A 16,265-nucleotide genomic window follows, 5' to 3' on the forward strand; every position below is an offset into this window, starting at 1 on the left:
GAGGCACAGCCTTAACCTCGCCCCCCACGCTCCCTCAGTGTTGACCCCCTCCCTTCCCCGCCCCCGGCCTGGCTGTGGATCATGCCGCCCGTGGCGGCCCCGACTGCCGAGGGAGCGGCGGCCTAGGACAGTTGGCTGTTGGGTGACACTGGTTCCCCCCGCCCCGCCAGACGTTTAAGAGGCGCGTCCCCCGCCGCGTGACGGGGTGGGGAAAGAGGTAGTAAACTTGGAGCCACCTGGGAGGGGGGAGTGGAAGTTCCCGCCCCGGAGAGCGGCGAGGCGACAGCCACCGGTAAGCGGGGGCCGGGGGTGGGGCGTGCCCCGAGTCCCTGGGCAGGGGCGGGTGCGGGAGGCCGCGCTGCGGGGACGCCGGGCGGGGCGGCTCGCCGGGCGGGCGGGGGTCGCGCGGGCGGCCCGGTGGGGGAGGGGTGCGGAGGGCGCGGGGCGGAAGGGGGAGGGCCCGCCGCGGTCCCCCGGCCTCGCGCGCTTCCGGTGCTCGCGCCTCGGCCGCGCTGTTTCCCTGCGGCGGTGGGTCTCCTCTCCTCCCCAGTCAGAGTGACCCCGAAGCCCTCCCGCCGCGGGCTGGCTTTCGCCCCCGGGGCCGCCCTTCCACTGCTCCGGGCGGGCGCCCTCGGCGGAAGGGCTTGCGGGCGGCGCGGCCTTGGCAGCGCGGGCGGCCGGTTACCTTCTCCCGGAGCCCACGGCGGCGCTCCGGGCGCCCTCGGGCTGCCAGGCCCCTGGCCGGCCCGCCGTGCAGGGCAGAAACAGCCCTGACCTTCGTAGGCTTTCCTGGCGAGCGGGGAGACAGGAATCAGGCAGACACACAAAACTGTAACGGAAAGATGCAGGTGATGAGCGAGGAAGGAGGGCGTGGACCGGCCGGAAGATCGGCTGTTTCCCGCTGGGCAGACGATGAAACCCAGGAAACGTCCGATTTTTCTCCCCCTGTATCTTAAAACTGAGGATGGCATTCCAGAGCGTCAGCTGCGCCGTGCAGCGGGCGGCGTAATCGCTTTTAAATTGTTGTAGATGTCAGAGAATGACTACTTACTACTTAGTTAGCTTTTGAGGAGCAGTGAGCTAATAGTCATCTGCCTTCTGAAGCTTTTTCGGCATAGATTTGGCAGGCATCTTTGTCAACCTGGCCTCGTTTGGGATAAGAGTTTTTCTGCAAAATGTATTTTACCCTGAGACTTCTGTCACCCACAGAACAGAGAGATGCTGTTTTATTAAAATGCTATTTTTCTTACAGACTAAAGTGTGCAGTTACCTCTTGCTCAGTCAGAATTATAATACCGTTGTACTAAAGCTGAATATATTAGCTCTATTATTTGTAGATATCCTTTAAGGCTATGTTTGCTCTGTGATACATCTTACAGTACTACTATATCACCAGTAGGAGGTAGTCCCATCTACAAATACTTCAAAAATGCTTTAAAAAACATTTTTTTAAAAATATATATTTTATTGATTTTGTACAGAGAGGAAGGGAGAGAGAGATAGTTAGAAAGTCATCGATCAGCTGCCTTTTGCACACCCCCTACTGGGGATATGCCCGCAACCAAGGTACATGCCCTTGACCGGAATCGAACCCGGGACCCCTCAGTCCCCAAGCCGATGCTCTATCCATTGAGCCAAACCAGTCTCAGCAGTGCTTTTTTTTTTAATGTGCTTTTTTCCATTTACTTATAATGAATTACCAACTCTAACATAGGGTGTGTGTTTTTGTGCCTGAATCGCCCTAAGGCTGTTTCTAAGGCTGGGTTGAGATAATTGTCTAAACGTATTTATTTAACCATTGTTTCTATCAGTTTTAAGTGGGTAAGCTGAACTAAACACATTGATTTATTCAACAATAATAAATATGTAAGATATTAATGTTATATTGGGAACAGGATATGGCCTTTGACTCCCTGGAGCTTGCATTCCTGTGAAGTATAGAGCAGGCAATTGAATACTGTGATATGTGCCAGGAGAGGGGGGAGTGGGGGCAAGACATGTGTTGTGAGTATACATTATTGCCAGAGCTTCTAAACCAGCCTACGGGAGTTAGGAAAGTTTGCCCTGAAGAATAACTCATAGGAGTAGGTCACATGAAGAGAAGGGGGATAGTGTTTCTGGCAGAGGGAATCCTATATAATGAAGAGTTAATATGTAAATTGACCCACACACCCTCACAGTATGGCTGCCTACAACCAGGCTGGCAGGGGAGTTAGTGATGGATGACCAAACGACTTAACAAGCAGGCTGTGTGGGGCTACCAGGCTCAGCGGTCCAGGATTGTGAGAGGGATGTCCGACTGCTGGTTTAGGCCCAGGTATTGGACATCCCTCAAGGGGTCCCGGATTGGAGAAGGAGCAGGCTGGGCTGAGCCCCCAAGCACGAATTTCGAGCACTGGGCCTCTAGTAGTATAATAAATCCTGAAGGTGAGAGAAAGCAAGGCAGGAACATTTGAAGATCTAAAAGAAATTCAGTATGACTAAGAGAAGCAATTTTGAAGGGAGATCATGAATTCAGTTGTGGAAATGGTGAGCAAGAGACACCTTGCCGCAAGCTTTCTCATAGTTAAACATCCTCTATAGGTGAAGAACTAAGACTCTTAATTCATCACATGAGAATACTACACTGTATTTGTTGGTGTTTACTATTTACTGTATTTGTGAGGGTCTCTGCTGGGCACAAAAATACATTTACATGACACAAGCACTGTCCTCAGGTGCCTTAAGACTGAGGGAAACAGTGGTAGGAGTGGGGTAGGGTGGAAGAGGGTATGGGGGATAAATTGTGATGATAAATAAAAGTTTTAAAAAGACTAAGGGAAACTGACATGCCAATAAACACAGTTCGGAGTGTTAAGTAACCTTAGAAATATCTGCAAGGCACAGTGGAAACATTAAGAAAGGAGGGGACATAAAACAAGTTTGCCAAGTGGACAAGTTGGGAACGTGAGAGTAGAGGGGCAATGCAGAATAAAAGAACATAGACTGGATTGAAACAGTTCTGGCCTCAGGTCTTGCATTCACATCTTACTGTGAGATCCACAGTAAATGACTATTTGAGCCTCAATTTAGGGAATCCAGCAGATAATATATTTAAAAGCTCCTAGTGTCTAACACATAATGTTTTTTTTTCTTTGAAAGTTTTCTCTAAGGTACTGTGCTTTGCCCTGGCTGGTTAGCTCAGTTGGTTAGATAGAAATCATCCCAATTTCAAGGTTTGGGGTACCATCTCCCATCAGAGCACATACAAGAAGTAACAATGAGTGCATAAATAAGTGGAACAACAAATTCATATTTCTCTCTGTCCTTTCCTATCTATTAAAAAAAAAAAAAAAGTACCATGTGGTATGTTTCTCACTATGTCGTCAGCAAGATCGCATCCTGCTGCTATCTCTCAGCTCCCCAAATATTTGGTACTTTTGAAGCTGTTTCACTGCCTCCCTTGTGATTCTGCCCTGCTTGAGGTTGTCTCATTTTAAGCTTCCAGCAGCTGCCCAGGGCTTACTTTACTTACGTGCCTTTTAAACATAAAATTTATTGTGTGTTGAGCAAGTTTTTAGTAGATGTTTATCTTAACCTCAGTTTTAGGAATAATAAGTAAAAATAAGTGAACAAATAAAGGTTATATTCTGAAAGCATTAAAATACAGCAGTTGTTTATAATGAGATGAAACTATAAAGCTGTTTTCCTTTGGGTGGAAAGAAGCTGATTCCTCTTTTTTTTTTTTTTTTTTTAAAGGGATTATAAAAATTTTAGGCCATCTGGTAAACCTGATGGACTGAGCCCCAAAATAGAGCCAGCCAAAACTGATTTCTCTTTTAAAAAATCATTGAAAATAGGTTTTCTTCTTTTCTATAGGAAATACAGTATTGTTCTAATAATTGTCCAAGATTAACATCTTGGACAATTATTACAACAATACTGTATTTCCTATAGGAAATGTTTGTTATTTTGTTGATCATGTTAGTTTCCATTAGGTATATGATTTCTTAATAATGTTAGGGAGGGAAAATTAGTGAGTCACAGTGGAACAAACAGAAGAGTACCATTTCCAGTAATTTAACAAGATTTTTAAAAATCTTATTTCAGTGCTTTAGCCCTACATCTTTTTTCTTCTTTATATTCTGACTATGTCTTCTGAAATGAAGTGTTTAAAAGTCTACTTCACTAGAAATAGTATGTAGAAAATATGGATTTCTATCTTTGGTGCTGTCTGTGTGTTTACTTTGTGGAATTACACTTGCATTAGTGTAGATGAAAAAAAATCACGGCACTGGACTATTATGCTGGCTTAAAAGCAGTTGAAAAAAGAACAAAGGAAATACTAGATGAATTTGTTAAAATCAAAAGTTTTAAAATAGCCTTGGGTGGTGTGGCTCAGTTGGTTCAAGCGTTGTCCCATACACCTAAAGGTTGCGGTTTGGTCCCCAGAACAGGATGTTTCTGTCTTCTCTCTCTCTCAACCTGTCTTTCTCTTTCTCTCCTCCCCCTCTTTCTCTCCCTAAAAGTCAGTAAAAGCATGTAAAAACTCTTTAAAATAAGCATGGTTAAATCATATTGAGAAAGTATTTGTATCAACATAGAAAAAAATTTATATGAAGACCCCTGGCTGGTGTGGCTCAGTTGGTTGGAGCATCGTCTCCTACACTGAAAGGTTGCAGGTTTGATTCACAGTCAGGACCCATATCTAGGTTTCGGGTTCCATTCCTGTTCAAGGCATGTGCATGGTCAACCGATCAATGTTATGTTCCTCTTTCTCTTTTTCGCTCTCCCTCTAAAAAAATCAATGGCCTTAGTGGTTTGGCTCAGTGAATAAATAGAGCAACGGTCTGCAGACTGAAGGGTCCCAAGTTTGATTCTGGTAAATGGCACATGCCTGGGTTGCAGGAGGCAGCCAATCAATGATTCTCTCTCATCGTTGATCTTTCTGTCTCGCCTTTTCTCTCTCTGAACTCAATAAAAAATATATTTTAAAAAATCAGTGAAAACATGTCCTCACATAAGGATTAAAATAAATTTATATGAAGAAAAAATGTAGGTTAATAAGGAAAACACTAACTTCTGATAGGTAGATGGACAAATAATATGAACAGATAGTTCACAGAACAAATGGATATATATCTAGAAGTGGGATTATTGGATCAAATAGTAATTCTATCTTTGATTTTTTGAGGAACCACCATACTGCTTTTTACAGCAGCTCAACATTTTACATTCCCACTACAGTGCACAAATGCTCCAGTTTCTCAATATCTTTACCAATATTTCTTTTTTGTTTCTTTTATATTAGCCATCCTAATGGATATGAGGCGGTAGCTCATTGTAGTTTTGACGTGGCAATTTCCTAATGATAAGTGATATTAAGCATCCTTTCATATATTTGCAGGCTAACCCTTTCTTTTTTTCTTTATTATGTCATTGCACAAAACCAAAAACCTTAAATTCTACCCAATATTTTTTTACTACTCTTTTTCTAAGTAGTTCATTTGACATATTCCATCTCATATAACCCATTTATTCTCATTCTTATTTTTTAAATCTTTATTGTTCAGATTATTACAGTTCCTCCTTTTTCCCACCATAGCTCCCCTCCATCCAGTTCTCATCCCACTTCCACTGTCTCATCCATAAGTGTACAATTTTTGTCCAGTGTCTTCCCACACCCCCCCACATCTCTTCCCCCCCCCCCCCCCCAGAATTATCGGTCCACTTCCTTTCTATGCCCCCGATTCTATTACCGTATTTTTCGGACCATAAGACGCACTTTTTTTTCCCCCAGAAGTGGGGGGGGAAAGTCCCTGCGTCTTATGGTCCAAATATAGCCTACACATATACTTTAAAAAAAAAAGTTTTTTTACTTGCCCGGCTCTGTGTGGTCTCTGTGTGCTTGCGCGGCTCTAAAATGATTCTAAATGCTGCTGTTTACAGGGTTGATTACATGTGTTTATGACTGTGATGTTGGGTTTTAATGCACATAAAATATTTTAGGACACTATTTGTTTCAGAATCTTTTTTTCTTCATTTCCCTTCTCTAAAAACTGGTGCGTCTTATGGTCTGGAGCGTCTTATGGTTCGAAAAATACGGTATATTCACCAGTTTATTCTGTTCGCCAGATTTTTATTCACTTGATTTTTAGATTCACTTATTGATAGATACGTATTCGTTGTTCAATGTTTTTTATATATTTTACTGATTTTTTTTTTTTTTTACAGAGAGAAAGGGAGTGAGAGAGAAAATCAGAAACATCTATCAGCTGCCTCCTGCACATCCCGTACTGGGGATGTGTCCGCAACCAAGGTACATGCCATTGACTGGAATTGAACCTGGGACCTTTCAGTCCCTCTATCCACTGAGCCAAACCGGTTTTCGGCTGTTGTTCATAGCTTTTATCTTTACCTTTTTATTCCTCTTCTTAAAGAATACCTTTCAGCATTTCACATAATACTGGTTTGGCTGTGGTGAACTTTTTTAGTTTTTCTTATCTGTGAAGCTCTTTATCTGACCTTCAATTTTGAATGATAGCTTTGCTGGGTAGAGTAATCTTGGTTGTAGGTTCTTGCTATTCAACACTTTGAATATTTCTTGCCACTTCCTTCTGGCCTGCATAGTTTCTGTTAAGAAATCAGCTGACAATCTTATGGGTACTCTTTTGTAGGTAACTGATTTTTCTCTTGCTACTTTTAAGATTCTTTGTCTTTTGTCCTTGGTATTTTAATTATGATGTGTCTTGGTGTGGTTCTCTTTGGATTGCTTTTGTTTGGGGTTGTGTGCTTCCTGGACTTGTAAGTCTATTTCTTCCACCTGGTGGGGGAAGTTTTCTGTTATTCTTCAAGTAAAAATATCTTGCTCTCTTCTTCTGGCACCCCCATAATTCAGATGTTGGTACACTTGAAGTTGTCCCAGAGGCTCCTTACACTATCTCACTGGTCGGCAAATTCATGAGTCAACAGAGCTAAATATCAACAGTACAACGATTGAAATTTTTTTTTTAAATAAATTTTTATTGTTCATATTCTTACAAATGTTCCTTTCCCCCCTCTTCTCACCCCACCCTCTGCCCTTTCCCCACCCCCCATTGTCCTCATCCATAGGTGCACAGTTTATGTTCAGTCACTTCCCACATCTCCCTCTCCCCTTTTCCCCAAGAATAAACAGTTCACTCCCCTTCCATACCTCTGATTCTATTATATTCAACAGTTAATATTGTTCCTCAGATTTTTTTTTTTTTTTTTAGTTTCCTTGGTTTTTAGATTCACTTGTTGATAGTTACGTATTTGTTGTTCATAATTTTTATCTTTATTTACTTTCTCTTCTGAAAGAACCCCCTTCAGCAATTCATATAATTCTGGTTTGGTGGTGATGAACTCCTTTAGCTTTTCTTTATTAGTGAAGCTCTTTATCTGACCTTCGAATCTGAGTGATAGCTTTGCTGGATAGATTATCTTTGGCTATAGGTTCTTGCTATTCATCACCTTGAATATTTCTTGCCATTCCTGTCTGGCCTGCATGGTTTCTGTTGAGAAATCAGCTGACAATCGTATAGGTGCTCCTTTATAGGTAACTACCTTCTTTGCTCTTGCTTCTTTTAATATTCTCTCTTTGTCTTTTGCTCTTGGAATCTTAATTATGATTTGTCTTGGTATGGTCCTCTTTGGATTCCTTTTGTTTGGAGTTCTGTGCGCTTCCTGGACTTGTAAGTCTAATTCTTTCACCAGGTAGGGAAAGTTTTCTGTCACTATTTCTTTCAGTATGTTTTCAATATCTTGCTCTCTCTCATCTGCTGGGACCCCCATAATTCTGATGTTGGTTCGCTTGAAGTTGTCCCAGAGGTTTCTTACATTATCTTCAACTTTCTGGATTCTCTGGCCTTCTTGCGTCTGCGGAGGAGTGTCTTCTGGCTCTTTATTTTCCAAATCTTTGACTTGATTCTTGCGATCTTCCATTCTGTTTTTAGGACTCCATAAAATATTTTTTATTTCCGACAATGTATTCTTTATTTCTTGTTGATCCCTTATTATTTCTAGTTGATCCCTTTTCGTATCCTCATAGGTCTTGTTTATTTTATCGGCCTTTTCTAGGAGATTCTTGAACAACCTTATAAGTGTGGTTTTGAACTCTATATCCAGTCGCTTTTTGTCCTCCATTTCTTTCGTTTGTGATCTATTTGGTTTAGGCATTTTCGCAGGCAGCTTTCCTGATGGGGCGGGGTTTCAGGGTGGAGCCTACAGCCTTGGCTTCCGTCAGCCCCGCCCTATGCGACTCCTGAGACTCAGGGTCCTTCAGTACTTGTTGCGAGCGCCTCTGAGAGAAAGGTGCCCTCGATTTTCGCCTGCTGCCAAACTGTCTATGCTCTCCCCCAATGAGTCCGGTATTGGGGTTCAGTTCAGTTGGTAGTGGGATTGGAGGTGGCGTTCAGAGCAGTCTGGAGCCCCTGTCTCCTTCCCGTCAGGGCAATCCCGCGGCACAGCCGGCCGGCCCTTCTCTGCGCGCAGTGTGCGCACCTCCGGGACCTCCTTTCGCCTCTTCCCGGGAGTCCCACCTTACAGCCCGGCTCCCTATGGATGAGCCTAGGTCCCCGGGGTCTGGCCTAGAATTGGGGTTCAGAGCAGTTGGTGCTGGGCCCAGTACAGTCTGAGCTTTTCTCTCCCTCCCGCTTGGGACCGCCAGCCAGGCACTCAGCCTCCCTCCTCTCCGGCTCTGTCCTCTCTGCGCGCGCCGCGTGTCTCCGTACCTTGGGCTTTTACAGCTCCTCCGCGCCTCCTTCTGGTTTTCTCCTTGCTTCTTGTAGAATTTCCAGTCAGTCGACTTTCCTGTAGTTCTGGGTAATGTCCATTTTATATTTTAGTTGTATTTTGTTGAAATTGTTGTGTGCGGCTGCGGCTAGTTGCCTACCCGAGCAGCCATCTTGGATTCTCCTGAAATTTTTTTTTTTGAGAGTCAAATTTTTTAAACTTAAACTTCTTCTAATGCCACTTCTTCGAAATAAACTTGCCCAGGCCGTGGTATTTTGTAGACGAGCAACACTAAAAGGGCCAAAGAGCCACATGTGGCTCGTGAGCCACAGTTTGCTGACCACGGCACTATCTCCATATTTTTGGATTCTTTCGCTTTTTGCTTTTCCAGTTGGGTGTTTTTTGCTTCTTCATATTTCAAATCTGTGACTTGATTCTTGAAATCCTCTAGTCTGCTGTTGGATCTCTTGTATATTATTTTTTATTTCAGGCAGTGTATGCTTCATTTCTGTTGTAATTGGTCCTTTTTCATATCCTCAAGTTTCTCACTAGATTTACCGGTCTTTTCTAGAAAATTATTGAAAAACCTTATAACCAGGGTTTTGAACACTATATCCAGTAGTTTGCTTTCCTCCATTTCTTTTTTTTTTTCTCCTTTCTTTTTTTTTCTTTCTCCATTTCTGTCATTTGTGACCTGTTTCTTTGTCTCCACATTTTGGCTGCTTCCCTGTGATGATAGAGTGGCTTTGTGTGCCAGGTGTCCTATAGGGCCCAGTGGCTCAGCCTTCCTAGTTACCTTTGGTGGACTCTCTTGGTGCACCCCTTTGTGGGATGTGTGCACAGTCTTGTGGTAGTTAAGCCTTGATTGTTGTTGGTTCACTGGGAGGAATTGACCACCAGGCCAATTGGCTGTGAGGATCAGCTGTAATTATGATGGGAGAACTTCTGTGCTGGAGACACCCTTATGGGGTAAGACTTGCTTCAGTGGGGCTTTGATGCTCACTGAGTCTGCCCCCTGAGTGTGTCCTTTATGGATCTGAGGAGTTGTAATCTGGATGGTCCTACTCTGACCACTGGGTACACTGGCTCTTGAATCTCCAAGGAGATGCTAATTTAGCCTCTGCCTGAGGCCACCCAGCAGGAGCTATGGAGAGATCTACAGATTACTTTTTTTTGTTTGTTTGGGGTTTGGAGGTGCCCAGCTGAGGCCCAGCTGTGAAGCAATGCAAGCTGCTGTGGGGCCTTGGGCCTTCTTTTGGAAGTTCTGGGTATCTCTGACCCAGCTGCAGTTCTTTAGGTAATTTTAGATTGCAAAGGGCCAAGCCATTCATATGCAAAAGCCTCTTTGCACATCTTGGGTGGGGCGGGGTCTCAGGGAATCCACCGGGCGGAGCAAACAGCAATAGCTGATCCTTAGCTCTGCCCTAAGAGGCCCCCGGGTCTCAGTGTCCCGTGTTATTTGCAGCAAGCACCTCTGAGAGAAAGCCACCCTCGAGTTCCGCCCACTGCCAGACAGTCCAGTTTCTCCCCATATGCTTCTGGGTCCCAAGAGTTTCACCCAGAACTGGAATTCAGGGCAGTTGGGAGCTTGTGTGTCCCTCTCAATTGAGAAAGCCAACCCTGTACTCAGTAGCCAGCCCTTTAGGCAGTCCTAAAGGCATGCCTCCATACCTCTGCACTTTACTTCCATAGTTCCTCTGAGTCTCAGTGTGCTTTTCTCTTTCCTTCTAGTGGTAGAATTTCCACTTAGCCAGCTTTCCTGTGGTTCTGGATGATGTCTGTTTTATCTTTTAGTTGTAGTTTTGAAATGGTTGTGTGAGGCAGCAATTTCATGTGTTTACCTATGCTGCCATCTTGGTTTCTCTCCTATTCTCATTCTTAAACAGCTGCCATATCCTACAGTTGATTAGATCAGCTAGATTTTTACAGAGCCTCCTTGGGTATAGATTTATTTAGTTATTTAGTTAGTTCAACTTCTACTCAATAAATTTTCTACATAAAACTGTATGTGCAATTAGAAACTGTCCCTAGGCTAGAGAAAGGAATGCTGTGCTATGTCCATGGACAGGATGACTATCATCCTGTATTATAAAACCCTAATATGCAAATCGACTGAACAGTGGAATGACCAGTCGCTATGATGCACACTGACCACTAGGGGGCAGACGCTCAATGCAGGAGCTACCCCTTGGTGGTCATTGCACTCCCCCGGGGAGTGCCGCTCAGCCAGAAGCCAGGCTCACAGCTGGTGAGTGCAGCACTGGTGGCAGGACCCTCTCCTGCCTTCCACAGCAGTGCTAAGGACCTCTTGAGGGATGTCCGCCTGCCAGCTTAGGCCCGCTCCCCCCAGGACCGGGCTGCAAGAGGGCGCAGGCCGGGCGGAAGGACTCCACTTTGCTCCCCTCCCCCCAGTGCAGCAGTGTTGTGCACCGGGCCTCTAGTACTTAATAACATCTAAGGAAAAGTCTTTACTTTTTTTAGATCCTCACCCAAGGATATTTTCCACAGATTTTTTTTTTTTTTTTTTTTTTTTTTTTTTTTTTTTTTTTTTTAAGAGAGAGTAGAAGAGAGAGGGAAAGACAGAAATATCAGTGTGAGAGAAACACATGGTTTGATTGTCTTCTGCACAGCACATCCAGGGCCCTTGTGGGGGAGGAACCTACAAAAACAGTATAAGTCCTTGATTGACATTGAACCTGGGACCGTTCAGTCCGTAGACTGACACTCTATCAAGAGCCTAACCAGCAAGGGCATCCCAATTCTTTTTAATGGGGGCACCAAGTTATCAATTTTTTTTTTAATAGATTTTTTACAGAGAGGAAGGGAGAGAGAAAAGAGAGCTAGAAACGATGATGAGAAACACCAACCAGCTGCCTCTTGCACACCCCCTACTGGGGATGTGCCCGCACCAATGTACATGCCCCTGACCAGAATTGAACCTGGGACCTTTCAGTCCGCAGACCGACGCTCTACCACTGAGCCAAACTGGTTTCGGCAAGTTATCAATTCTTATACAACTGTGCAGTGTACTATATATATTCTATAGCACTTTTCATTACCAGTTTTAAGATCCTATACTTAGATTGCTACACTCCCAGAGCAGAGTTGTGGGAACATATTGAGTCTGGTTAAATTGAGCTCAGCCCATCATATAGATAAGCTTTGTCTTGTTCTGAAAATGTATGCATGTTAAGAAATAAATGTCTTCAGATTTTCTGAAAATTATTAGAAAGCATCTTTTAACCGACTTTTTTTCTTTATAGTTGATTATGGAAGATTCCCACAAGAGTAACACTTCAGAGACAGCACCTCAGCCTGGTTCAACAGTTCAAGGAGCTCATATTTCTCATATTGCTCAACAGGTAAGGCAAGGACCAGCCAACGTTTTGAGCCAGTTAGGAATATTTTATATGCAGATTAATCGGTTGTTTCAGATCTCTAATAACTAATATTTTTAAAAGAACCAAGCCAAAAACAAAAACGAAAAACTAAACTCTAAAGTGTTGAAATATAAGGGAGGTAAATTTTACTTAAATGCGTGTCTCGGTGCATGGATTCGTGCACATTGAAAGGATATTAATTAGAAGAAATATTTTAATATTGCTATTCACCCTTTCTCTATAATTAAGGTGACCAGACGTCCCAAAAATTGGGACTTTTTTAAAACGCCCGGGACAAATTGTTAAAAATTGGGACTGTCCCGCCAAAAGTGGGATGTCTGGTCACCTTATCTATAATAGAAGTGTCAATTAAATTCACGATCGACAATGATAGATTTGAGCACATGCTTGTGATTGGCGCGAGCAAGAGCTTTATATGTATTGTGCATGTATGAGTTAACTTAGCCTTTTATATAAGTAGAATAAACTTGCTTAATTAGACCTGCTTTCTGATTTAGCTAAATTTTTTTCAGCCCAGTGAAGCATCGCAACTTCTCTTTCAGGTAATTGTCAGCAACACAGCAGTAAATATCAACATGAAGCACATTATTGTACTGGTAGATAACACTGGGAGACAAAGGATTTAACTGTAATAGTGTTTGACTATATTCTGCCCAGAGAAAACCTGAAGTCATTTTCAAGTTCTACCATTTCTTCTTTTCATTCGGGTCAAGTTTCTACACTTTCTAAATCTCTGTTTTCTGGCTATTTAAAAGAAAATAGGATTCCACCGAGTCTTCTATTTACCTGCCCCAGGACTTATGTGAGGATCAAATGAGATAAGGCATGTGAAAATGCTTCAAAAACATTTGGTTAAAGTGTAAAATGTTTGCACCTGGTTACAAAGCAAGTTGTGTTCCTGGGCTGAAGAAATTCCAAGGAGCCTAGTCACTAGGGAGAGGAAGCTGGGAGAATTGCTATGTGACGCCATTACTCAGTACTCACAGTGACCGTTCCAGGGGGCCTGGGCTGGACTGGGCTATGGGCCGTCTTTTGCACCATGGGGTCTTGGCAGGGTTGGCAGCAATTTGGTGTGGTATTGCTCTGGGGTGGTGGCGGGGCCCTTGTCCCACTTGGGGGAAGCTAAGTGTTGGTTTGTCGGCACCAGGTCTGTGGTGCCATTTGTTTTTAAAAGGCCAGTGTGTGCCGAAACCGGTTTGACTCAGTGGTAGAGCGTCAGTCTGCGGACTGAAAGGTCCCAGGTTCGATTCCGGTGAGGGGTGTGTACGTTGGTTGCGGGCACATCCCCGGGAGGGGGTGTGCAGGAGGCAGCTGGTCAATGTTTCTCTCTCATCGACGTTTCTAGCTCTCTATCTCTCTCCCTTCCTTTCTGTAAAAAATCAATAAAATATATTTTAAAAAAAAAGACCAGTGTGCATCATGGTAGCACCTGTGTTGAGCGTCTGCTTTCTGGTGGTCAATGCTCATCATAACCACGGCCAGACACTTAGCCTTTTATATATAGATCTTGTCAAAATCATTCAGTTTTCCTTTATACAATGTATATTTAATGTTATATGTAGTTTTCAAAACTTGAAGAAATAGATTTCATTTTATATGGCGCATGATTTAGATTTTTTCAGACCAATTTTGTTGCTGCATAAAGAAAGTGAAAAATTATTTGGCTTATTACACTAATTGGAACGGACTAATAATTTCAGGAGTAGATTTGCAGTTCAGTAGATTTATTGTAGGTATATAGAAAATATTTTTGTTGCACTGGAAAATAGTCATATTCATTAGAAGATTTAAATGGACAGGCATGCATACTAGAGAACTGATGTTCTTATTTTTTTTTATTTATATATTTTTATTTATTTATATATTTTTATTGATATCAGAGAGGAAGGGAGAGGGGAAAAAGAAACATCAATTATGAGAATCACTGATAGGCTGCTTCTGTCACGCCCCCTACTAGGGATCAAGCCCTCAACCCAGGCATGTGCCCTTGACTGGAATCGAACCTGGGATTCTTCAGTTCGCAGGCAGGCGTTCTATCCACTGAGCCAAATTGGTTAGGGCAGAACTGATGTTTTTAAATTTCAAATTGTCTGATCCATGCACCTGACTCAGTTCAAGGGAAACAACTGGCAGATTTGTTGCCAGTGGGGAGATAGGAACATTCAAGCAAAAAGTAGAAATTTGAAAAACTTTTATTCACTGTTGTGAACTTGACAGCTTCCCAATACTTATAAACTTTTTTAACAAAAGCATGTATGGATAGAAGATCCATTCAGAGCGTAGGATAGACCAGTGGATTTTAATGTTAGCAGAGTAAACAAAGTTCAGATTGTGCATTGCAAACAAACTTTAAGAAACTACATACTGTCAAATTTTGATGTGGTATCAAAGAAGAATATTTACAATTACCTGAAAAGACTATTAAAACACTCCTCCCCTCAACCAAAATAACATATGGCAACATATTTAATGTAGACGCAGTAAGAGAATTTAGCCATTTTCTGTTAACTCAAACATTAAGGAGATTTGAAGAAATGTAAAGCAATGTTATTTCTGTCACTGATTTTGGGGAGAAATTTAGTTGTTTTAATGAAAATATTTTATGCTAACTTATAATGGATTTATGGTTGTTATTTTAAAATTAACTTAAATATTTTTTAAATTTCTATTTTAATTTTACATGAAGTATTGGTAGATAAAAACCCACATAAATAAAAGTTCTTTGACGTCATTAATAACGATTAAGAGTGTAAAAGGGTCTTGAGACCAAAAAGTTTGAGAAACAGAGACCTAAAAGGTCAGTCTTTCAAGCATCCTTCTCTATTATTCGGCTATCTCTGTGAAAAACAGTATCTTCTCCAGACGGTGCTGGAAAAACAATAAATGGAGTCTTCCAGTTACCTTTCTGTTATTAGAGCCCTTCACGGAAATGTTGTAATTCAGTTAGCTTACTTCTGTATCTCAGTCATTTTGGTTAGTTACCTGTGAATGTATTCCAAGTTTCCTTAGAAACATATTTACAGTGAGGTAGAATAAGTACATTTCTAGGTAGTAAATAGTTGTATAATGATTTTTAAAAATAACCTCACTGATTTTACATTCAAGGTATTCTTGTGGCTTGACTGTTAGATTCTAAATTTTGTAAGGAAACAATAATATAGAATATTCAGTCATTCAGTTTTAGCTGGGAGTACGGCAGTGGACAAAAGTCTCAGCTCTCATGGAACTTACGTTCTAGTTTGGGGGAGACAGGCAATAAAATGAGTATCAGTTGGCAGGATATGCTGTGGAGACTAATAAAACAAGGTAGGAAGAATAGGGAGTTATTGGTGGGGACAGTGGAGCTTGACTTTTTATAGACGTTAGTGAGAGAAGTCCTGTCTGTGGAAATACTCTTCAGTTATGTGGACCAACAATTGTAAAACTCTGAGACGGACAGGCACTTGACATGGCTAAGGAACAGCAGGGAAGCCAGTGTGGTGGAAGAGGGATGAATGAGGAGAGAGAGATGAAACGAGGCAGAGGAAGGGGGTAGAAGGGGAGAGTGCCAGATAATGTAGGCCTTATATGCGACTAAGATTTTTGGTTTTAAATCTGGGTGAGATGGGGAACCTTTGAAGTATTTTGAGTAAAAACATTATCTGACTGATATTTTAGTTGGGTCACTCTGGCTGCTTTTTGAAAGTGGAAGCAGGAAAACCAGTTAGGCGGTTTTGGAGGCAAAGTGCATGGAGACAGTAGTGGCTTGGACCATTGTGATAACAGTGGTACTGAAATCAAGTTAGTGTCTCCATATGATCTGTTTGTAAAGCCAACAGTGATTGCTTTTATTTATTTATTTATTTATTTATTTATTTATTTGTGATTGCTTTTAGATTCAGCGTGGGTTTTAGAGATAAAAAAGGAGTTAAGATTAACTACAGTTTTTGGCTTGAATAACTATAAGAATGGAGTTGCCATTTATTTATGTGGATGACACTGGAGCATGTTTTTCTTTTCTTTTTTGAGGAGATGTTAGCAATTAGGAGTTCGGCTTGTAATGTTTGTGATACTCTCTGTATTAGTTTTCTATGTTAAAAAACAAATTACCAAAAAGTGAGGGCTTAAAACACACATTTATCATCTCACAGT

At 42.2% G+C, this 16,265-nt stretch overlaps 1 protein-coding gene across 6 annotated transcripts in view; it reads left to right on the forward strand.

The window, feature by feature from the left end:
- ATF1 (activating transcription factor 1) overlaps window positions 1–16,265 on the forward strand; it is a 62,477-nt gene continuing 46,212 nt past the window's right edge. Inside the window, exons 1-2 of one of the 6 annotated variants that reach the window (XM_045587980.1) lie at window positions 1–292; window positions 11,997–12,095. In XM_045587980.1, the coding sequence (XP_045443936.1) occupies window positions 12,003–12,095 (93 nt within the window). In that variant the 5' untranslated portion in view covers window positions 1–292; window positions 11,997–12,002. Of the gene's footprint in view, window positions 293–11,996; window positions 12,096–16,265 lie in introns of those variants that run through there. The other 5 variants (XM_036456038.2, XM_036456036.2, XM_036456040.2 and 2 more) reach the window with 5 other exon arrangements.

The sequence above is a fragment of the Pipistrellus kuhlii genome, unplaced genomic scaffold, assembly GCF_014108245.1.
Source record: "Pipistrellus kuhlii isolate mPipKuh1 unplaced genomic scaffold, mPipKuh1.p scaffold_m20_p_3, whole genome shotgun sequence".
NCBI classification, from domain to species: Eukaryota; Metazoa; Chordata; class Mammalia; order Chiroptera; family Vespertilionidae; genus Pipistrellus; species Pipistrellus kuhlii.